The following is a 24,480-nucleotide window of genomic DNA, read 5'->3' as shown; positions in this document are numbered from 1 at the left end:
GTGCCAGAGTCACTCCTAGCTTAGCCCTTCACCACCCCAGCTCGCGAGCTAACCAGGGGGACTTGTATTTTTATTGGAAAGTCAGATATACAGAGAGGACAAGACAGGAAAATCTGTGTCCGTTGATTCACTTCCTAAATGACCACAATCATTGCTGTGCCGATCTGGAGACAAGAGCCTCTTCCGGGTCTCCCACATAGGTGCAGGGTCCCAAGGCTTTGGGCTGTTCTCACCTGCTCTCCCAGGCCACAAGCACAGAGTTTGATGGGAAGTGGGGCCACAGGGATTAGAACTGGAGCCCATATAGGATCCCAGCTTATGCAAGGCGAGGACTTGAACTACTAGGCTACCACTCCAGGCCCAAGTTGCTGTGGTTTTACAAGGATACAGAATAATCAGATATCCACAGTAGCTACTTTTCATCCTGTTCTCAGGGATGCCCACACACAGAAAAGGCCCCCTCAGGCTATCTCAAAGCAGTGGCCACATGTGAGCCATGGAGAGAGCAATCAAAAGAGACCATGCCTGCGATGCCTTGCAATCGTAGAAGGCAACCCATTTCAGCACTGTTATAGCAGTTTTAGCAAACTTAGACGCCCTGTAATCCCAGCAAGATGTTTACTGATGACACAGTAAAATGGGAATGCCACCAGTGAACTATTAGAGCAGTAGGATGAGCAAGTTACAAGATTTCATCAAAAGAAACTTGTTCCTTCAAGGCAGTCTTTCTGTGCTTGGATCTAATTTCAATACCATAGTCCAAATTTAAAAACAACAAACTTTCTCACCGAGTTGGGATGAGATACCCACACAGTAGTTACCATGTCATTGTGAGCTAGTATCATTTATCACAGAGCTACTAGGTCTGAGTGCTTTGTATATAGCACCTCTAATCCTCAAGAACAAATACTTGTTTGACGCTGTTTTTAAGGATAAGGGCAGATATTAACAATGTAACTACCATAAAGTTGGCTATATATGAATGTTGACTTAAGGGTTCCAGAGCCGAGGACATTCAGGTGTTACTGTGGCAATTCCACCTCTTTTCTGACGCATAACCCGTTGATTTCTCACTTGCAGATCCCAATGAACACTGTATTACAAGGATTAGAGCCTTAAGCTGCAATACTAATTATCACGTTCTACTGCAAATAGTTACTAATTCATACACACCCAACAAGCTATCTTGGTGTTGTTTCCTCACGCGTGAAACAAAACGTGGTACCCAATCTTCACTGCGTATAGTGGTGGCGGGAACTGATACCAAAACTGCGCAGGAAGCCACTTCAGCAGGAAGGCATACCGCACTAGAGCCCCGATTAACTTCCGGAGTGCGACGGACGCAGCCATTGTACGTCAGAGCGGGGCGGCAGGGCTTCCGCCCCGTGGGTGCTGGGAAGCGGAAGCGGAGCGGCCGGGTTCCCGGTGGGTGTGCGGACCCTGTCAGGGACGTGTGGTTGTTCCGGTTTTGCGCTCAGTCTCCTCGTCTCGTTTTCCCTCACGAGTGCGAGTCTGCGCCACAGCCCCGCCGCCTCCCGCAGCCGGCCGCTGTCGGGTCCGCGCGGAGCCTCTTCCTCCTGGGAGCCGCGGGCCGCGGGTCCCTTCCTGTGAGCCCGGGCGGGCGGCGTTCCTGAGGCAGAAGGGCAGCCTGCGGTCTCCGGCGCCGGCTGCGAGGAGCCGCCTGCCCCATGGGAGTCCAGGGCCTGTGGAAGCTGCTGGAGTGCTCCGGGCGGCAGGTCAGCCCCGAGACGCTGGAAGGCAAGATCCTGGCTGTCGGTATCCTTGACGCCTCGTGGGGCGGCGGGCTTCCCGGGCTCCGTGGCCGCTGCCGCCCGTGAGTGGACAGCGCCGTGACCGCGGATGAACGTGTGTGTGAGTGGACAGCGGAGTGACCGTGGAGTGACCGTGTGTGTGAGTGGACAGCGGAGTGACCGTGGAGTGACCGTGTGTGTGAGTGGACAGCGGAGTGACCGTGGAGTGACCGTGTGTGTGAGTGGACAGCGCCGTGACCGCGGATGAACGTGTGTGTGAGTGGACAGCGGAGTGACTGTGGAGTGACCGTGTGTGTGAGTGGACAGCGGAGTGACCGTGGAGTGATCGTGTGTGTGAGTGGACAGCGGAGTGACCGTGGAGTGATCGTGTGTGTGAGTGGACAGCGGAGTGACCGTGGAGTGACCGTGTGTGTGAGTGGACAGCGGAGTGACCGTGGAGTGACCGTGTGTGTGAGTGGACAGCGGAGTGACCGTGGAGTGACCGTGTGTGTGAGTGGACAGCGGAGTGACCGTGGAGTGACCGTGTGTGTGAGTGGACAGCGGAGTGACCGTGGAGTGACCGTGTGTGTGAGTGGACAGCGGAGTGACCGTGGAGTGACCGTGTGTGTGAGTGGACAGCGGAGTGACCGTGGAGTGACCGTGTGTGTGAGTGGACAGCGGAGTGACCGTGGAGTGACCGTGTGTGAGTGGACAGCGGAGTGACCGTGGAGTGACCGTGTGTGTGAGTGGACAGCGCCGTGACTGCAGAGTGACCGCGGAGTGACCGTGTGTGTGAGTGGACAGCGCCGTGACTGCAGAGTGACCGAGCGGGCAGAGCTGGGCGAGTGCTGTGGTAGTGACAGGTTAAATCCTGAATACTTCGGACCATCGTATTTCCTGCTGTCCCGAGCCTTGCTCCCGGCTGCCCTTCTTAAAGGAAGGAGAAGTGTGGACAAGACAACTTTTATTTTTAAAGTGTAGTGTTATAAATATGAAATGGCGTATCGTAAAAATTTCAGAAGCTTTACTGAGAACTCCGAATTTGACTTTTTTGTGTACATGTTTTGCTGATTTGCTTGTCATTGGAGTTAAACATGTTTAATTTTGGAATTTTTATTCATACGAAAGATTTTTTTTAGAGATTTATTTATTTTATTACAGTCAGATATACAGAGAGGAGGAGAGACAGAGAGGAAGATCTTCCATCCGATGATTCACTCCTCAAGTGAGCCGCAATGGGCCGGTGCTGCGCCAATCTGAAGCTGAGAACCTGGAACCTCCTCCGGGTCTCCCACGTGGGTGCAGGGTCCCAAAGCTCTGGGCCGTCCTCGACTGCTTTCCCAGGCCACAAGCAGGGAGCTGGATGGGAAGTGGAGCTGCCGGGATTAGAACCGGCGCCCATATGGGATCCCGGGGCGTTCAAGGCGAGGACTTTAGCCGCTAGGCCACGCCGCCGGGGCTCGAAAGATTTTTTTTTTTAAATATAGCTAGCCATGCTGTTCCAGGCACATACACCAGTTTTCACCTTGGGACCCATAAGCCTACACCGTGGCAGGTGTTATGTAAACACCGGAGGCCGGGAGAGAAGGGAGGCCGTTCACCCCTCCAGAATCTGCAATTTCAGCACAGAAGCCAGTTCTTCATACGTAACACCGCTTAATATACTGGAACACTCATCATTTCTAAAGTATGGCCAGTTTATTTTTTTGATGAGTGAATAACTAGCAAGTCTATTGGTAATGAATTTTTGGCTTGAAGGTTTTAATGTGGGGCACTTGGAGTTCCGGAAAGTGAGGGGTTTTGTTTTGTTTGTAAAAGAATGTGTGCCATGGTTGCCACCCAGTGGTCTCACTGCGTTACTGCATTCTAAAGATTTCCCTAGAGTTACTGGTGGATGCAAGGACGATTCAGACACGGGAGCTCTGGAGCAAGGACGATTCAGACACGGGAGCTCTGGAACAAGGATGATTCAGACACAGGAACTCTGGAACTTTGAAAGCGATTTTTAAGAAGTTATTGTGCTTTCCTGAAAAACAAACAAACAAAAAAACCCTTTATTTACAGCATACTTTCAAAGTCACAATGATTGGTTACAGTGATCATTTTAGATGCAGTGTGTACTAGTTAGTGTTCACTAGTTAGTGTTTCATTAAATTTTTAAAAAATTTTTTTGTTTGAGGTTGGGAGATGCTGAGGAAAGAGGTGGGAAGAGGTAGATTTTCTGTCTGCTGTTGCTCTGGCCACATTCCCGTAGCAGCTGGGCCAGACTGAAGCCAGACTGAGAGCCTGGAACTCTCCCTGTGGTCGTCCACTGGGTGGCAGGGACCAACACTGCTGCCTCCCTCAGCAGGAAGCTGAATGGGAAGGGAGCAGGTGGTGTGGGAGGCGGCTACTCTACAGTCCCGTTAGACCACTTACCTCCCTTTTGTTTCGTATCAATGGGGATTCAGACAGCTGAAATGTATGTGTGTGTCTATAGATATATGTAGATATGTATTTAAACACATATGGATCTATATGTCTGATATATCTATAGATATATAGAGCTATACACACACATATATATCTTTTGTTTGTGAAAGAACAACTTACTTATGACTACCATTTTCATGATTTACTGTTGGATCACTAAAATAAGTTGATCTTCTACTACTTGTAGAGTTGAGTGTCCTGTTTACTGTTTTGTTCAGATGATATAGTTGTCATGTGGAAATGCTAGGCAGGCTGGTGGATGTGGGCTTCGGAGCACGCTCTGGGCCAGGTGTACCTTGCTGAGAGGATGTGCTTTGGGGTGGGACACGAGTCCGCTTCATTAGGTGTGGAGACAGGAAGAAAGAGGAGGGCCTCAGAAGGATGGTTGAGGACCCGAGCAATTAACCGTGAGTTTGAGGCACTGGCAGAGTGCTGGGCCTTCTTTATAGTGGACAAATGGCATGCATTTGAAAAGCGGCATTTTGTGAGAAATTGGCCTTGCAGAGCAACGGATCAGGCCACTGTTGAGGCCACCCACAACCCCTATCTGAATCCCCAGCTCCTGTTAACGTGCGTCCTGGAGCCACTGAGGATGGTTAAGTGCTTTAATCCTTGATGCCCACAGGGACACCCACACGGAGTGCTGAGTGCTAGCTGCTGTCTGGCTCAGCTCTGGCTCCCAGGACACTTGGGGAGTGAACCAGTGGCTGGAAGATCTCTACTGCTCTAATAAAAATACTTAGAAGCATGTGTTAGGAAAAGCTAAAAATGAAAGAAAATACCAAGAAGGAAATAAACTACAATTAAATAGCAGAGATAATCATTGATAATATTGTGGGCATAAATTTCCAGTTTTTACATTTAACATTGCACAAAATATAATTAGAAGTGTTTTTTATATACTTTCATAACAAATTTTACTTCCTTTTTATGATTATCTTGCTTATCACTACGTATAACTCCAAAACTTCCAATTTTTGGTACACCTTGGTATTCAAAGAACTATATTATAATTTCATTCATGAAAAGACCTGTTAGAAATGTTTTAAGTTTTCTCATAGTTTATTTATTATAAACAAGCTTTCTTGTAAATAGAATCCTGTTAAAATCTATGGCAATTTCTTGCTGTAGAATTCTTATAGAATTCTTAGATAAACTAGGATTCAAGGTTTTATTATTATTTTTTTTTTTTTTTTTTTTTTTTTTTTGCTGTGAGTTACCAATTATCCCCTGGAAAATGCATGCTGCTTTACTAAGGTTCCTTAGTTCATTAGTTTTGAAAGAAAGAATTCTTTGAAGTTAGCTTTTTAACAAGAACATGTCTGTCTGTTTAAAAATATTCAGTATGCGAATAGCAGTAGAAAGGTTTGCATGAAGTCGGTTACTCACTCCTTCAGGGCCAGATGTCTGCCAGGAGTGGTCAGGACAGCTGCGATTCCATGTTGGACTGAGTCGGGTTCTAGGAGATTCAGGTTGTGAGGAGGAGGGAGAAGATTCCAAAGTGTCTTCCTTAAACATGTCTCCCAGACATTAGCATCTGGTTAAACCAGGCTCTGAAAGGAGTTCGTGATCGCCATGGGAACTCGATTGAAAATGCTCACCTTCTCACTTTGTTTCATCGCCTCTGCAAACTCTTATTTTTCCGAATTCGCCCTATTTTTGTATTTGATGGGGATGCTCCACTCCTGAAGAAACAGACTTTGGTAAGTACTATCTAGTTTTTTTTTTTCCATTCTGTATTTGCGAAAAAAGAAAAGTTCACATAAAATTTTGTTATTTCTTCAACTAAAGTTTTTTGGAAGCCACAGCCGAATTCATTCTGATTCATAACCATTTCAACTGCTTTTCAAATTATCTTGAACAGAGAATCATAAAAATGATTTCTTTTGTAAGTGATTTGTAGGAGCAGCTAATGAGTATGATGATGAAATTTCACTTTCCCCTGAAGCAATTACAGTTCTTAATCTCAGCTTGGCCTTCAGAGTCTCTTCCCTGATGTTGTGTTTTCCAGCTGGGCTGCCATCGGTCAGAATGGTAGGGGACCTGGCTTGGAGACTCCCTGCTGCATGTACCCCAGGGCCAACAAAGCTGCTTTTAATTTATTTTTTCCTTTTCTAAAGATTTACTTATTTTTATTGGGAAAGCAGATTTACAGAGGGTAGGAGAGACAGAGAGAAATATCTTCTGTCTGTTCTGGGTCTCCCACGTAGGTGCAGGGTCCCAAGGCTTTGGGCCGTCCCGGACTGCTTTCTCAGGCCACAAGCAGGGAGCTGGATGAGAAATGGAGCAGCTGGGACACAAACTGGTGTCCATATGGACTCCTGGGTGTGTGAGACAAGGATTTGGTCACTGAACCACCGCGCCAGGCCCAGCAAAACCTCTTTTGAAGGAGGTTGGGTTTGGAAGTGAACAGTGTTCTCTCTTATCTGGTGGTGACTGGCATGACTATCCAGGAAGGAAATTGGACATAATATAAAAGAATGAGGATTAAGCTTCTTCATTTTGAAAGTAGTTGAAAAAAATGTTTGAAAATCCAAATAACAGCACCATTTGTATTTATTGGAGTTTATGACTTTTATACTAGGATACTTCAGAAAGATCGTGGAAAATAGAATTAAAATATAAATTTATGCTGATGCAAAAAATTTCAAAATCTATGCATATGGGCCTGAGAAAGTTCATAGAGAATGTACATTTGGAATGGAAATGGTGCAAGGATTACAAAACCAGCAGAGTAAACATTTTTTTTATTTCATTTTTTTTTATTTTCACGAACTTTTGGAAGTAGTCTTTATGTGTTGAAAATGCCCCTTTATCGGGGGGTGGGAGTTTGGGGGAAAATCCCAGTATATACAAAATTGTACCACAAAATCCAAAAATTCAAAAACTCTAAATAAAAAAATAAAATTAAAGAAAAAAAAACACCCCTTCAGCACTGGCAGGATGGTCGTACCAGTGGGCCGGTGGGACCTTTGCTGCCCTTGTGTAAGTGTCCAGCTGTGACTGCTTTAGTTTGCAGTGATCCAGAGGCTGTTTTGTCTTGGATACCTACTGGGAGGATTCCAGGGGGAAAGAGAAGGTTATGGTGACTTTTGTCAGAAGCATGGAGACTACTCTGTTTACCCTGGCTTCACTGCTTTTTACAAGGTGTTTTAATGTACAGTTAGGATTTCTTATGGCAGTCTTGACTGTTGAAGGACAGAATTAAATATGAGTGCCATGTTTTTATGAAAAGAAGTATTTGGAATCATTATTATTATACTTCCTGGGCCCAACAACTACCTTTTAAACAACAACAAAAACAGAGGTCAGTTAAAGTAATTGTTTTTGGGAAGCATTTACTTGAATACATATCAGTATATTTCTGGCTTCTTTGGAACATTAAAGGATTTTGGAAGAAATTCAGTTTCTGGAGCATATGAGAGGTATCCCATTGAGAACAAAGTTAGGTGGAAACTCTGGATGTCCTGTATTTGGCAGAAACTTGAAGATATTTGTTGTTATTGCAATTAGGAGGAAAAAGAAAACTCAAACTAAGCAGCATAGAAGAAAAACCCCTGAAGTGTCTTTAAGAGATCTACAGCATGAGGTCACATCTTTTATTCTGTGTTTTCATAGGCTAAGAGGAGGCACAGAAAGGATTGTGCATCCACAGACTCCAGGAAAACTACAGAAAAGCTTCTGAAAACATTTCTGAAAAGACAAGCTCTCAAAACTGCCTTCAGAAGCAAAAGGCAAGCGAGATGAGCACTCTTGGAGAGCAGGGGCCGTTTGTGTCGCGGTCCTCTAGTTCTCTCTCAGCAGAAGATAGGGAGTGGAAGGGGGGCTGGTGTTTGCCCTGTGTTGCCGGCTCTGTATCGGGGTGTCGCAAGGAGGCAGGAAGGCTGGCGTGAGGCACGACTTACACTTTGTCCTGTCTCACTGGTCTATGCTGCAGCGTGCGGTGGGCTGTGGCCTGGCTCAGGAGCCTCTGTGCATCTACGCTGCCGTGTGTTGACTTCCGCAGTGGCAGCCAGAGGTGGGAGGAGGGAGGGGAGGCAGGTCCCCTGGGCAGTCTCCTGCGGGCATGGTGCCCGTGTGTGTTCTTCACTGCCTGAACCGAGCAAGCCTGGTCACCACACTGTCCATTCTACTTCTGCTCAAAGCTGCTTCTGCTTTTCAGAAATGAAGCACTGCCGAGTCTTACCCAAGTTAAAAGAGAAGATATCTACGTTTTACCACCTTTACAAGAGGAGGAAAAACATAGGTAAGTGTTTAAACTACTTAAGATTATGTCAGGGATGGATGTTGTGGTGTGGGTTCAAGTCCCTCTGCTGCTGTTCGGCATCCTGCTGATGTCCCCTCTGGGAGGCACAGGCGGGGACACCCGTGGTGGTTGGATGGGGCTCCTGGATCTGGCCTGACCTGGGACTGGCTGTGGGCCACGCTTGGGGACTGAACTAGAGGATGGACAGTCTCTTGTTCTGCCCCTCTCAAATAAATAAAAATAAATAACAATTTTAAATATTATTTTAATCTTTCCTCAGATTTTCATATACCTAATGAGACATGAGGAAATTTATTAACGCATTGGAAATATGCATTTCTACAGCATTTGAAATATTTTTCAAATATTACATGTTTGATTTACTAACTTTTGTCCTGATTATTTTTATTTTTAGTTCATTTTTTTTGACTGTGAAGTCTTTGCTAGCAACTTGGATTTAAAATTTTTAAAGACTCTGCTTTTATTTTTTTTTAAATATTTATTTATTTTTTTTGGAAAGGCAGATAGGAGAGATCTTCCATCTGATAATTCACTCCCCAAGTGGCTACAACGGCTGGAGCTGTGCCAATCTGAAGCCAGGCGCCTCCTCCAGGTCTCCCTCGTGGGTGCAGGGTTCCAAGGCTTTGGGCTGTCCTTGACTGCTTTCCCAGGCCACAAGCAGGGAGCTGGATGGGAAGCAGGGCTGTCAGGACTGGCACCCATATGGGATCCCAGCACGTTCAAAGCGAGGACTTCAGTGGCTAGGCCACTGCGCTGGGCCCAAAGACTCTCCTTTTAAATTTTCTTAATTTGTTACTCTCTTCTCAGCCCATTCTTGTCTCACCGCCATGCTGCATTGCCTTGGATGATGCCTGTCTATTGCATGCTCCAGTAGAGACTTGATACTTCTTGGGAGACTTGGCCTTACTTCATTAGCACTGAGTCCTGCTGTCCTGTTTGGCACCTCTCCATCCGCTCTCTGTATTCCTGTCTGACATGCTGTCATCTTCTGTGGTATCAGTGTTTGAAGTGCAAGAGAAGGAGAGGGAACCTGGGCAGTTTGTTTCCTTCCCCTGGAGCCTGCAAGAGGCAGAGTAGCTGTAGAAATTGGCCTGGTTCTCTTGATCTTCTGGGCCACCAGCACCATCACCTTTGGTCTAGGAGTAGCTTCCAGGCTTTTTTCTTGGTCTTTGGTCTTACCCTTTTTCAGTGCTTCTAATCTGTTAAACCCAGTCTCTGCTTTATATTATAGAATCTGCTTGAAACGAACGTGAGAGTTTCATTTTCTGATCTAAAACACTTCCAAGCTTCTTATTTCTTTATGCTTAATCATCCCTTTTCTCCTCTCACTGTCCATAGTTAGGCTTTTTTTCCTCGATCCTGCATGAGAAGAGAACTTGGTTTTTCTGCCTGGTTTATTGCACCTTTATCAACCTAGTCCTTGTCGTGGAAGCTACTAGATCGTATTATAATGGCCTTTTCACCTGTTCTCCTCCAGACAGGGAGACCTATGGTGGCACAGATCTTGCTGTCTTACATAGCATTGTAGCTCCTGTGACCAGCAGCTCCTTACACTCAAGGAATACTTTTATAAGTTACTGAAAATGGAAATACTTCATATGTGTGCTTGATTTTCAGTTCAGAAGAGGAAGATGAAAAAGAATGGCAAGAAAGAATGAGTCAAAAACAAGCATTACAGGTATTTCAATAAGTTCTGAATTTAGAATGTATTTAGTAGTTTGAAATGAATGACATGAAAATGAATACTATTAATGAAATAATGTGAAGTTATGAAAGTTCATTATAAAAAGTAAGGACAGATGCATTTTTAAATTGTGTATACAGGTGTATATGTGTATATAAATATATAAGCTACTTACCTATATTTGAATAGATATCTGTGGAATGTGCTATTATGCCTATCCAACTAACCTACTTCTTTTGTAGCCAACGAACAAAATGTATACTAAAGCATACTTTTATAGAAAACATAGAAAGCGGGCCCAGTGCGGCAGCCTAGCAGCTGGGGTTTTCACCTTGAACGCCCCGGGATCCCATATGGGCGCCGGTTCTAATCCCGGCAGCTCCACTTGCCATCCAGCTCCCTGCTTGTGGCCTGGGAAAGCAGTTGAGGACAGCCCAAAGCCTTGGGACCCTGCACCCATGTGGGAGACCTGGAGGAAATTCCTGGTTCCTGGCTTCGGATCAGCACAGCACCAGATGTTGCGCTCACTTGGGGAGTGAATCATCAGATGGAGGATCTTCCTCTCTGTCTCTCCTCCTCTGTGTATATCTGACTTTGTAATAAAAATAAATAAATCTTTTAAAAAAATAAAAAACAAAACAAAAGAAAATGTAGAACACCCCCATAAACACCCACAAATAACTTATGCATGTGATAACATACTGGTTACTGTAGTTTATATTTGTGTAGAAGTTGAATACTTTGTGTGTGTGTATTTGGTATGTGTATGTGTATCAAACATATCTATGTACATGTATATGTACGTATGTGCTATATATAAATGCATATGATATATAACACATATATTGTTTCTATGTTCTAGCATTCTGTTGTTGTGTAAGTTAGTGATGTAAGAATAGTCATTTATTATTGGGGCCATCACAGTGCTGTGGGCTGATCAGTCAGCAGGCAATTCTGTCTGAGATCTCCTGCAGTTGCAGTCAGACTTGTCGCTGGATGGTAGTCACTTTGGCAACTTCTTCACCATGTGCATGGCAGTTTTTGCTGGCAATTCAGACTTCTGGGGCATAAGTGCAACAAATATCCATGATGATGAATAGTACCACATGTGTGAGATGCAAATCTCATGTTATTGCGTTTTATGGTTTCAACACGTATCCACTGATTGCTTTGCATTTTATATTTTACAGGAGGAATTCTTTCATAACCCTCATGCAATAGATATTGAATCTGAGGACTTCAGCAGTCTGCCCCCTGAAGTAAAGCATGAAATCTTGACTGATATGAAAGAATTTACCAAACGAAGAAGAACGTTATTTGAAGCAATGCCAGAGGTGAATTGTTAAACAATAGCATCGTGCTTAGCATTGAGAACCGTAGCAGGACTTCTCATTAGAAAGAAGAGGAGATTAGGAAGTATTTCCATTGTATAGCCAGTATTATCTCAAAGATCCTTTGAACTTCAGGTATCTATAAGCTTGTGTGTTTAAGTGTTTAGCTTGACTTTAGTCAAGTATTTTTTTGACTTGATGTCCAAGACTAGCTGTTTTCTCCTCCTGTGTCCCAGGGCCCTGTCATGTCACTTAAGGATCTTATCTGCAAAATGGGCCTCTTGTAGTCTTCTGTGTTTGTAACCCCCAGCTCAGGAGGACGTAGGAAATGTCTGGTCTCTGCTTAGTGACTCATTTCTTAGTTTAGTTCATGAAAGATATTTTAAATCACCTACATATATATTTATATGTATGTGTGTAAGTGTGTGTATGATGCCCTGGAGATGTTAGCCCTTTTGGGCATAGAAACTTTTACTTGTAGTTTGTTAGCCACAGAAACCAGAGTGGGAATGGTGTGTGGGATTGTGTTGGATGTTGTTGAGCATATCTTTGGATTACGCTACATTAATGATGGACCAAAGCTACCATTAAATACTTAGTGCTAGTGAATGGGTTTTGCTTTTTTTTCTACTGTCATCTATTTTTTCTTTAGAGATTTATTTATCTTTTTTTTTTTTTTTTTTATAAAGCAGTTAGAGAGAGACAGAGCGGGAGAGCGTGGTAGCTATTCCATCCGTTGGTTCACTTCCCAGATGATTGCAACAGGCATCATGGGACCAGGCTAAAGCTGGAGCCCAGTACTTCTTCTGGGCCTCCCACATGGGGGGCGGGGACCCATACGCTTGCATCAACCTGCGCTTTTTCCCAGACCATTAACAAGGAGCTGGATCAGAAGTGGAATAGCTGGGGCTTGAACTGTCACCCATGTGAGATGTTGGTTGTTTTTTTGGGCAGACTTAGCCACTGGGGCACAATGCCAGCCCCCACTGCCATCTATTATTTCCAACATAGTTTTCCTTTAACCCATTGTAGTATAGAATATAAATTTTGCAGCAATGTTTCCCTAACAGATTAATTTGATATTTTAAAACTTTCTGTATATTTTTGAACACTTCTTAAAATTGATTTCAGAAATACGAGAAAGACATGATAAGTTTCTCTTGCCATTATTCTTTTCTGTTTTTCCACATAGGAAGGTGCACAGAAATTATATTCTTTGGTCTTTGGATAGGCAGAAATAAATTTATTTTCATCTCAGGGGAAATATGCAGACTCAACTTGCCTGTCAAGTACTTTATTTCTTGAGTTTGAGAGAATCTCTGTATAGTACCTGAGAAAATAGGATTTGGGTTATGCAAACAAAAGTGAGAAGGAGTGGGAGAATCAGAGTCCTTAATAGTTTGCACTTCTTCAATTTCTTTCTGAAACCTTGAGTCTCTGGGATTGGAGTAGCTTGGAGTAGCAGCTCTTTGTATCTGTAGGGTTTGTTAGGGGACAGTAGTTTTACGTCACCTAACTTGGATTAGTTTATCATCTAAATGCATTGTTCAAATGTGATGTTGGTAACAGTAGTGTCAGTAAATAATGGTAGTAATAGTGTTGGTTGTAACAGTATAGAACCAATGGGTAACAAATCCAACTGCTTTTGGTCCCAGACCTGACACTCTCAACCATGTGAGTCTTGGGAAAAATGATAATAATATTTGTACTGAATATGAAACGGTAGTTTTCTCTTTTACCTTTAGGAGTCCAATGACTTTTCACAGTACCAACTCAAAGGCTTGCTTAAAAAAAACTACCTAAACCAGCATATAGAAAATGTCCAAAAGGAAATGAATCAGCAACATTCAGGACAAATCCAAAAGCAGTATGAAGAGGAAGGGGGCTTTTTGAGGGAAGTAGAATCGAGGCGTGTGGTCTCTGAAGACACTTCACATTACATCTTAATAAAAGGTATTGAGTATCATCATTTATTTAGTGGTTAAATTTGTGATGGTTCTGAATTTATAAACTCCCTCCCCTGGGTAATGTTAGTAAATCCTACTTATGTGCTGGCGACGGTATAAAATATTTTTCAGTGAGTTAATGACTATAGTGTTAAACCTCTTTAAAACCTTCTGATGAAATTAACTCATCATTGCTGATTAAATGCTGTTTATATCTTTATTATGAGAATCAGTAATGTCCTCATCTTACTGAGAGTGCATTGTCACACTCTGAAACTGCATAGTGAGAAATGTTTTCATTTTTCTAAAGGTCTTCAAGCTAAGCAAGTTGCAAAGGTGGATTCAGAGTCTCTTCCGTCTTCCAGCAAAATGTACAACGTGCCTTCTGCCATAGATTCATCTCCACGTGAGAAACTGAAGCCTGAGGAAGAGCCTGCCAGCACGCCTCCCTCACCAAGGACTTTGCTGGCTCTGCAGGCTGCCATGCTGGGAAACAGCTCTGATGAGGAGTTGGAGAGTGCCAGTCGCAGCCAGTGCAGGGAGAGGGGCATGTCTGCCCCTGGTGATGAGGGCGCCATATCTCCGCGCACTCTGTCAGCTATTCAGAGGGCCCTTGAGGAGGATGAAGATGTAAAACTGTGTGCTGGGGAAGGTGTGCAGCCAGAAGGGCCTGGAGTGGAGAGTTCCCAAGGGGAGGATGAGGCGGGTCTTCAGGTGGGAGATGGAAAAGGAAGGCTGTTCACTGTGAGCCCTCCATCAGCCAGTGGGGCTGCTGTCGAGGGGCGTGGCGTCAGCACTGAAAGTGAGCAAAAGCCACTAGACTTGGCTCATTTGTCAAGTGCTGTCTTTGCTGAAGCCAGCAAATCTGATGCCCCCAAGGAAAAAAAGCCACCTGTTTGTGAGGAGAGTGAAGCTTTTCAGGCAAGTGAGAAGAGAAAAGATCCATTGCCAATAAGTAACCAGGTGGTCCTGCCCAGCGATGTGCCTGGACCCCTGACCCTGGCACCTCCACCAGGTGCAGGAGGACTGATGTCCAGGAACGAGACACCCACCAAGGAGCTGGAGCTGCAGAAAGATCCCTGTGCAGCTCAGAGGAAGTCTGGTTCCTCTATTTTTTCTAGTGATGATGAGACAAAATGTGAACAAAACTCAGCCTCTGAAGTTGTTGGCACTATCAGCTTCCCTGAAGTGAGTGATGTAAAAAACTTGCCTTCAGAGGGGGTAAGCAATGCTGGAAACGCAGAACTGCTGAATGTAGAAGAGTGTGAGAGTTTCCTGAAAATTCTCCGACCACAGGAGGCAGTTGATTCTTCAGGCCCAGATTTTATTTCCTTCCCAAAGCCCATGCAACCAGTGGAAAGCGACTCTGAGGAGAGTGAATCTGACGGTAAGTGAAGTGCTCTTTCAGCGACACCAAGTGGTATAACTTGATGTTTGTGGGATCCCAGAGACCTTTCTGTGTCCACACTTAGGACAGAGAGACAGAGCAAGGTGAAGTGAGCTTTCCATGGACATCCAGCTGGAACTGGAACCTCGACTCTACCTGCTTGCCTGTGCTTTCAGTTATTGCTGTTGTTTTATTTTTATATGTTTATTCTTTATTTGGAAGGCAGGTAGAGACCTTTCCTTGGCTGGTTGATGCCACGGATGCTTGCCGCCGCCCAGCAGCGACAACTACAATGACGAGGCATACTCTGAGGGTCTGGGAAAAGCCGGAACCGCAACCTGACCCTTCACTGCCAAAAGTGGCTGCGTTTAAACCCTTCTCTCTGCTGCCCCTTTCCCCATTGGCCTTAGCTCTCCTCCCCACTTCTCCAGCTCTCTCTCTGCCACCCTTCTTCCCGTACTTTATGCTGCATTTCTCCGTTCTTGTCCCCGTACGTAGGTCTTACTGCTTCTGTACCGCTTTTGTATCCCTCTCTGCCGCTTTTGTCTGTTCTTGTCCCCGTACGTAGGTCTTACTGCTTCTGTACAGCTGTTGTATCCCTCTCTGCCGCTTTTGTCTGTTCTTGTCCCCGTACGTAGGTCTTACTGCTTCTGTACAGCTGTTGTATCCCTCTCTGCCGCTTTTGTCTGTTCTTGTCCCCGTACGTAGGTCTTACTGCTTCTGTACAGCTGTTGTATCCCTCTCTGCCGCTTTTCCAGCCCTCTCTCCGCCACCCTTCTTCCTGCCCGTCCTTCTCCCGGTCCCGTCTTTCTCCGTCGTCCCTCTCCTCTTGCTCCAGCTCTCCTTCCTTTCCCTGTCCGTCTTCCCCTGCCCTGTTCTCATTCCGGCCTTCGTTCTCCTCCCCATCTTTCTCTGTCATTCCTTTTTCCGTCGTCCCAGTCTTTCTCCGTTGTAGTCTCTCTGTCTTTCTTGTCGTTGTTGTCCCTTTCTCTGTCGTCCCAGTGTTTCTCAGTCGTAGTCTCTCCGTCTTTCTCATCGTCATCCTCCTCTAGCTTTTACTGGCTACTTTTATATCGTTCTCCACCAATCACTTCTCCCCGTGGGTCCACTTGGCGCTACATGATAGGCCAGTAGCAATGACATAATCACAGAGAGGGCATTAGCCTATCCCTGTGGCTTCCTGTTTACCTCCTCCTGGCTCTGGGTCAGCCGCCATCTTGCAGCGGCCCCTCCCAGTCCCAGGAGCAAGATGAGCGGGAACAATCCCGCTCCCCACAGATGTTCACAGTTGCTGGGCTGGGTCAGGCTGGAACCAGGAGCTGGGAACTGAATCCCACTCTCCCACGTGGATGGCGGGTACCCAGTGCTTAAACCAACCTGCTGCCTCCCAGGCTGCATGACAGAGGAAACCAAAATAGGACCAGGGCTTAGACTCGAACCCAGGCTCTTTGGTGTGGGTTGCAGGACCCTCAAATGGTACCAACCACCTGTACTTGTTGCTTTTAAAGACAGGGACTATTTGGAATTCCTTCTAGGTTTTGTTTTTTTCTTTTACTTTGTGTTTTGAAATAATTGCAGACTTGATAAAGTTGACAGGGTATTGCAAAACATTCTGGTTCCTTCATCTAGTGCCTTAGTGGCTAGCATTTTCACATTTTTTTTCTCTATTTCTCTGGTTTTGTCACTTTTTCTCTGGGTACATATTAATTACTTGTGTATTCTTACATCTAGACAAATCTGTAGACTGTTAATCATTATTTTTAGATTCCGTATTTGGACCATTGCCTACTCATTAGATGCATTTGTAACTCCAGAATCAATAAGCATTCTGGGGTCTTTGTGGCCATTGGTGGACACTTGTGGAATGGGGGCTAATTTAAGTTCCCACAACGTCTCCCACTGAGCTCAAGCAAGCAATACTCCACCTTGGTTCATGGCTGCTAGGGAAATGCCAGGAGGTTGAAGACAGGGACGGTGCAGTGTAGACCAAGAAGCTCTAGCCTTTGGCCAGTTGGATCAAGTTTGAATCCCAACTCTGGCATCTGTTTGATTTGGTGGCCTCCACCAAGTCATTTAGCACTTCAAAACTTTGTTTCTTTTTTGCAAAATACAGGAAACATAGTCTGCTAAGATGGATTATTTTAGGAATCAGCAGTATATGTGAAATGTGTTAATATGTGTCAGAGCAGTGGCTCAGTGATGGTCAATTTAGTATTTACAGCGAATGTGTAGACTGTTCTATAAATAACAGGAACCAACCATACACACAGAGCTTATTCCCTAATATCTGCTGTTTCTCTACTTCAAACTTAGTGTTTCCTTTTTGTAATTGAACATTTTAAAAATTTATTTTTATTACAAAGCAGATTTACAGAGAGAAAGAGACAAAGATCTTTCATTCACTGGTTCACTCCTCAAATGTCTGCAATGGCTGGAGCTGAACCAATCCAAAGCCAAGAGCCTGGAGTGTCTTCCAAGTCTCCCATGCGGGTGCAGGGTCCCAAGGCTTTGGACCATCTTCTGTTTTCCCAGGCCACAAGCAGGGAGCTGTATCAGAAGCGGAGCAGCCAGCACACAAACTTGCACCCACGTTGGTTGCTGGCTCTTGCAGGCAGAGAATTAACCAACTGAGCCATTGTCCTGACCTGCAATCATTTTTTTAGAAGATTTATATTTACTTGAACTTGGAGGGTGGAGTTGGGGGAGAGAAAGACACAGAGGATAGATCTTCCATTTGCTGGTTCACGACCCAAATGGTTGCAAATGACTGTAGCTGTCAGGGCTGGGCCAGGCAGAAGCCAAGAGCCAGGAACTCCAACCACCTGTCCCACATGAGTACAGGCACCCAAGCATTCGAGTCATTTTCCCCTGCCATCCAGGCACACTAGCAGGAGCTGGATTGGCAATGGAGCAGTCGGGATTCTAACTGGTACCCATGTGGAATGCCAGCATTGCTGACAGCAGTGTTATCTGCTGGCCACGATGCCCTTTAATCCTTTTTTTGAGGAAAGGACTATTTGGAGCTATGTGAATATACTTTCCTAAACATACATCTGCATACATGTTTTAGCATCATGGCTGATTTTCTTCTGAATAAATTGTTACTGTGACGGCCCCAGGTGATACTTTTCTCATCATTCCATACATACTTATTAGTTGGCATCTGACTCAGGAAGACCTTTCTCTTCTTCATTTGTTTTTAATCACTGAGGACTTCAGAGTTCCTGTTTTGTTTGCCAAATTGTTATCCAGAACCAGCCTGAGTATGTCAATGAACTGTTCAGCGTTAGCCCATGGAGAGACCTTTTCAGCTGATTCCTCCGTCTTTTGACAATTCCTCTATGATATTTTGAATGTTTCCTTACTTTTGGGCCAAGATATTCTAGATTATTTTATAATCCTTCTGCCCAAGTCCTGGAACCATGGTTTTTTGTTTGTTTGTTTGTTTGTTTGTTTGTTTGTTATTTGTTTGTTTTAATCAAGAAACCCTGATTCCTGGAAGTGGTGCCTGCTGTTTAGAAACCACTGGCTGGGTGCTGGGCACTGGGTGCTGGGTGCCTTCCCAGTTGCTGATCTCATTGTTCAGGCCCTCTCCAGGACAGTGGGAATGTTTGTGTACACACATGTGACCATGTGTGCATGTATACATTTACATGTCTTGCTCTTTTATTAACATCTATCAATTCCTGCATTTTTTGTTTTAAAGATTTATTTATTTAGAAGAGTTACAGAGAAGGATCTTTGATCAGGGCTGGGCGAAGCCAGCGCCAGGAGTCAGGAGCTTCTTCCAGGTCTCCCACATGTGTGCAGAGTTCCAGACTTTGGGTCATCCTCCGTTGCTCTCTCAGGCACATTAGCAGGGAGTCTAAGCAGTGCCCATGTTTGGGATACCAGTGTCACAGTGCCAGTCCCCATTGACGTCTTTGTTTCCAGTCCACCACAGGACCTAGGCTCATCCCTTCTTCCTAACTTCCCTGACAGTGAGAAACCTGGCTTGCATTGTCTTCAGCAGATTGCTTGATCTTCTCACTCTGGCCGCCTCCTTAGTCCCAGCCGGCTCCTCCGCTGCAGCCCGGCCCTGGGAGTGCAGCTGCCTCCCGAGCTGCCTGCCTTACCCAATACAGCTGGGTAGGCTGTGCCAGCCTCCTCCGCCTCGGGAGAAGGAAGGGAACCAATCTGTGTTTAGGGGAAAGGTGATAGGAAAGTCAGTGTGGAAGAGCTGCTTGTCTTGGAGTCTGCCCGCAGAGTCAAGGCTTGCTTCCTTTATAGTAAAACAGACTGAACGCCACCTCATGACCATATTTTGATAATGCTTCTCTTCGAAGTTTTAGAAACAGTATTTTGAAGGAGGCTGAGACAGAGTTTCCATCCACGGATTTGCTCTGGAGAGGACATAAGCAGTGCTGGCCAGTGCTGGAGCAGGCCAGAACCGGGAGCCATGAGCTCACTTGGCCCTCCCAGCTGGCTGGCAAAGCCTTTCTCCATCACTTTTCCCAGGTCCTTAAGAGGGAGCTGAATCCAAAGTGAGGCTGCCAGGACACAACCAAACCTGTATGAGATGCCTGCTTTATCTGCTGCTTCACAGCTTTGCCCTACTGTCAGAGGCGCATCAGCCTATCTCATTGACAAGGCTTGTTTTGAGCCTAGAGGCATTTGTGATGAAATCTATTTCATAGTAATTTAACTGTCCCATGCTTTTTCTTTATCCATTTTCTTTTTTTCTTTTCTGGAGTATACAGTTTTTCAGGATGCTCCAGGAAGCTCTTGATGATTTCAGTGAGATACAGTGACTATTATTTTGCTACAGGAAGTTTCATTGAAGTGCAGAGTGTGGCCAGTGATGGACTTGGTGATGGACTGAGCGAAGCTTCCAAGCCTCGCTCTGAGCAAAGTGACACAATGCCCATAAGAGCCAAGGACGAAGAAGCTGCCCGTGATGCCGAAAGCCTCCCACAGGGCGACTCGGAAAGTGAAGACTTAGAACCATGTGTTGCAGGGGATTCACCTGATGAATGGCAAGACATTGATTTGGTAATGTTACACGTTGGGTTGTAACCTTCTGCTGGGCAGCCATGTAGCTTTTGAATTCATCGGAAATTGCTGGATGAGTAGTGTTTTTCAGTATTTGTAGGACACTTTGTTCCTGATGCCTCCTTTTCCATGTGGGGAACTTAGGTAGGAACCCATTTTTCTTGAGTGAGGGAACTCAAAAGATGCTTGTATGAAAGAATCTTGTTCAGAAACCCAAGTGGGATACTCTGTTAGGAGGAAAGGCTTATTAGTGATTTTGGTCAGAGTAAGTGAGCTGATTTTTGTAACCAATCTGAGGTGGCTTATTAACATAATCACCTACAAGTGAAAAATTACTCCATAGGAGGAGCTGGAAGCGCTGGAGAATGACCTCTTAGAGCAGCAGAATTCACTGAAGGCTCAAAAACAGCAGCAGGAGCGGGTCGCTGCTACTGTCACAGGACAGATGTTTCTGGAAAGCCAGGTAGGGCGTCGAACCTAATAACCCTTTCCTCATATTCCCCGGAAGGCAAGGTGTCATATTGCCACTTGTGGTGAATGTACAGCAGTGCAGGTTTCTGGGGCCACTCACCATGTGTCTGCCATGGCAGGAACTTCTACGCCTCTTTGGGGTTCCCTACATTGAGGCTCCCATGGAGGCAGAGGCCCAGTGTGCCATCCTGGACCTCACTGACCAGACTTCTGGAACCATCACAGATGACAGTGATATATGGCTGTTTGGAGCGCGACACGTCTACAAAAACTTCTTTAATAAAAACAAGTTTGTGGAGTATTACCAGTATGTGGACTTCCACAACCAACTAGGTAAGACATTGCAGAGCATGAGGCTTTCTGGAAGCTTCCTTCAGAATTTGTCCTGGGACCTCAGGCTTTCCCGGGAAATCATCTGGGACAGGAATGAGAATGATGGAGGTCTAATTAAGACAAGGTATTATATATGCTCTTTTGTTTATGTGAAGGAATAGTTTGAAAATCAGAGCTAAGAAAACAAAGTCCACGTATGTTCAGGCCTTTTCTGGAGTTAATCTCTCCCCTTCGAGTCCTGACCCCAGCTCCTGCTCATGGGTTCTACCACTGGTTTTCCAATAAAAAGACATCTTTGGCTGGTATTTGAGGGGATACAAGAATACCTAAGGGGATCTCAAAGCATGCGTGGAAAATATGCGTTGTGCTGGATCTCAAAACCTTTCAATAATATCTCAAAACCTTTCAATATTTCACCAAAATAAATTTACCTTTTAAGTCCATTTTCCCCCATGAACTTTTTGAGATACTCTTAATAAGTGTACAAAAAAATAATTGAAATTCTTCTACATATAGGTAATGTACTTTTGTAAATTAAAATTTTTTTAACAAAATAATTGTTGCTGTTAACAGGGCTGGACCGGAGTAAATTAATAAATTTGGCCTATTTGCTTGGGAGTGATTACACCGAAGGGATACCGACTGTGGGATGTGTTACAGCCATGGAAATTCTTAATGAGTTCCCTGGGCATGGCTTGGAACCGCTTGTCAAATTTTCGTAAGTTTTTTCTTTAAAAGATTTATTTATTTTTATTTGAAAAGTAGATTTACAGAGAGAAGGAGATACTGAGAGAAAGATCTTCCATCCACTGATTCACTCCCTAAGTGGCCGCAATAGCTGGAGCTAAATTGAGCCAGGAGCTTCTTCCGTGTCTTCCCCATGGGTACAGGATCCCAGGGCTATGGGCTGTTCTCTACTGCTTTCCCAGGCCACGAGCAGGGAGCAGGGAGCTGGATGGGAAGTGGAGCAGTCAGGACACAAACTGGCACCCTTTTGGAATCTTGGCACATGCAAAGTGAGGACTTTAGCCACTAAGCTATAGTGTTGGGACCTTTCTTTATGTCTTTGGTTATTTATACATACATACTTAAGCTAATAACTACCAGTGTTATTTATATCATAAACTATGACAAATCAATTTTCATTGAGAAAAAGCAGGAAGTTTTCTGGTAATAAAAGGCCTCTTTAAGAGTTTTGATGTAATCATTATCAATTTCTTATTTCAGTGGTGCCCATGAGCAGGTCAGCATTAGAGTCAGCCCCATGAGTTTCACAGGATGATGGAGGTGGCCATGTTGTCGTTCAGACATTTATTGAGTGGCTTCTGCATATGAGGCACTGTGCAAGCTCAGTGGATAGAGAAGATGAGTGAGTCACGTACCCCTGCAGGGATTCCCTGGCTCGTGGGGGTGATGTGTGGGCTCAGTGTTCGCATGGCGGTGGGGTGCTGGAACCCTTCCGGACCGGCTGCTGAGTGCCCTCCCCCTGGGCATGCCATGCTGTGTTAAATGGAGGAGTTCCACTTGGTGCTTTCTGAGTCCAGAGGCTTGCAGTGTGTGGGGCACACTTCTTGTTTGGGAGAATCTGAGGCCGCACAGGTCAGGAGCTTAAGCAGGTGGCTTCTCAGAGTGTGCCCAGGAAGGGATGTAAACAGTGTGGAAATGTAAACTCAGTGCCCTAAAGCCTGCCCTGTGGGTGCGCACAGGTCGGTGGGGTTGAGTGTATTCACAAGGTTGTGATGGCACCTTTTTTTCTTTTTATTTGGAATTTTTGAATTATGTGATACAATTTCATATAGACTGGGATCCTCCCCCCAAACTCTCACCCACTGACAGATTTTCCCCATTTTACTAATATAGTGTAGTCCTTCATAAAGAATCATCATTCCATCAGTCTCTTATTAAAGTGTACGCCGACATTGCTGGTACAGACAATGTCAGATAGTCCAGCACCCCATTGTCTATACATTTCCAGTAGTTTCATTGGGAATCCATCTTTCATCTGATAGCAGGGATGCATGTTGCATTATACCCTCACAGCTGGATATGGTAGACCCCAGTACTCCATCATTATACATTTCTGTAATTGAGAAGCCATGAAACAAGGTCAACAACTGGTATGAGTTAGAACAACAGCTTCAACAACAACAATGACAACAACAAATTACAGCACCATGAGTAATCAACACGTGGGTGACAAAAAGGAAACACAAAGTCTCTTGGAAAAAATGATGCCACTGTGTAATCCATGAGTCAGCAGTGAATTCGACAAGAGAAAAGAATGTATTTGGAATAAATAAAACTGAAATAAAAAACATCGAAACATATGGGATGCAGCCCAGAAAAAAAAAGCCAGTATGGATTGGATTATTGAAGTTACACTTTCCATGCTGGTTTCCTTGTATTAGAGAGAACATATGGTATCTGTTCTTTTGTGATTGACTCATTTCGCTGAGCATAATGGTCTCTAGTTGGGATCACCTTGTTGTAAATAGCGTAATTTCATTCTTCTTAATAGCTGAATAATATTCCATGGAATAGATGTACCACAGTTTCTTTAACCACTTTTCTTTGGAAGCACATCTGAATTGTTTCCATGTCTTTGCTATTGCAGATTGTGCTGCTGCAAATATAGGATTACAGATCCCCTTCTCATATGCAGATTTCATTTCTATTGGGTATATTCCTAGGAGCGGGATAGCTGGGTCATATGGCAGGTTTATTTGCAATTTTCCAAACTCTCTCTCTCCATACTGATTTCCACAGTGGTTGTATGAGCCTACACTCCTACCAGCAATGAAGGAGGGTGCCTTTCTCCCCACATCCACACCAGCAGGTGCTGTTCATTGAGTTCTGAATGTAGGCCAGTCTCATTGGAGTTAGGTGGTACCTCAGCGTGGTTTTCATTTGTATCTCTCTGATGGCTAGGGAGCCTGAGCATTTTTTCATAAGTCTGTTAACCATTTTAATCTGTTCTTCTGAAAAATGTCTGTTCATTTCCTTTGCCTCGTTTGTTACTTTTTTTTTTTTTTTTTTTGCTGTCCCTGGGTTTCTGAAGCTCTTTGTAAATCCTGGATATCACTCCCCTATCACTTGTGTAGTGTGCAAAAATTTTCTCCCATTCTGTTGGTTGCTTCTTTACTTTGTTAATTGTTTCCTTTGCTGTGCAGAAGCTTTTTTGTTTGATGTAGTCCCATTTGTTCATTTTGGATTTGATTGCCTTTGCTTTTGGCATCTTTTCTAAGAAGTCTTTCCCTGTTCCTATATCTTGGAGAGTGCTTCCTATGTTTTCCTTTAATGGTTTGATAGTATAGATTTAGGTCCTTGATCCATTTAGAGCTAAGTTTCATATAATGTGACATGTGTGAGTCTTGCTTCTTAATTCTGCAAACTGCTATCCACTTGTCCCAACAACATTTGTTGACTAGACCAGGGTTTTTGTCTGGATTGTTTTCAGTTTTCTGGTCAAAGATTAGTTGACTATACATGTGTGGGCTCCCTTCTGGTGTTTCTATTCTGTTCCATTGATCTCTGTTTCTGTTCCAGTACCAGACTGTTTTGATAACCATTGCTTTGTAGTATGTCTTGCAGTCTGTAATTGTGATTCCTCCAGTTTGATTTCTATTTTTTCAGGATAGCTTTGGCTATTCGTGGTATTTTGTGATTCCAGATGAACTTTTGTATCATCTTTTCTATTTCTGAAAAGAATGTTGGGATTTCGATTGGGATTGCATTGAATCTGTATATTGCTTTTGGTAGTATGGTCATTTCGATGATGCTGATCCTGCCAATCCAGGAACTTGGTAA

General features: G+C 44.5%; 1 protein-coding gene across 2 annotated transcripts in view; it reads left to right on the top strand.

Moving 5' to 3' along the window:
• Positions 1-1,390: 1,390 nt before the first annotated feature.
• Positions 1,391-24,480, top strand: part of ERCC5 (ERCC excision repair 5, endonuclease) — a 30,473-nt gene continuing 7,383 nt past the window's right edge. Inside the window, exons 1-12 of one of the 2 annotated variants that reach the window (XM_004577621.3) lie at positions 1,391-1,776; positions 5,751-5,926; positions 7,842-7,957; positions 8,386-8,469; positions 10,108-10,168; positions 11,365-11,508; positions 13,251-13,458; positions 13,762-14,838; positions 19,646-19,869; positions 20,213-20,332; positions 20,460-20,673; positions 21,247-21,391. In XM_004577621.3, coding sequence (XP_004577678.2) covers positions 1,689-1,776; positions 5,751-5,926; positions 7,842-7,957; positions 8,386-8,469; positions 10,108-10,168; positions 11,365-11,508; positions 13,251-13,458; positions 13,762-14,838; positions 19,646-19,869; positions 20,213-20,332; positions 20,460-20,673; positions 21,247-21,391 — 2,657 coding nt within the window. In that variant the 5' untranslated portion in view covers positions 1,391-1,688. Of the gene's footprint in view, positions 1,777-5,750; positions 5,927-7,841; positions 7,958-8,043; positions 8,167-8,385; positions 8,470-10,107; positions 10,169-11,364; positions 11,509-13,250; positions 13,459-13,761; positions 14,839-19,645; positions 19,870-20,212; positions 20,333-20,459; positions 20,674-21,246; positions 21,392-24,480 lie in introns of those variants that run through there. The other variant, XM_058670501.1, reaches the window with a different exon arrangement.

Source organism: Ochotona princeps, chromosome 12 (assembly GCF_030435755.1).
Source record: "Ochotona princeps isolate mOchPri1 chromosome 12, mOchPri1.hap1, whole genome shotgun sequence".
NCBI classification, from domain to species: Eukaryota; Metazoa; Chordata; class Mammalia; order Lagomorpha; family Ochotonidae; genus Ochotona; species Ochotona princeps.
The sequence above is the reverse complement of the archived record's forward strand: the minus strand, read 5'-3'. Positions and strand labels throughout refer to the sequence as shown.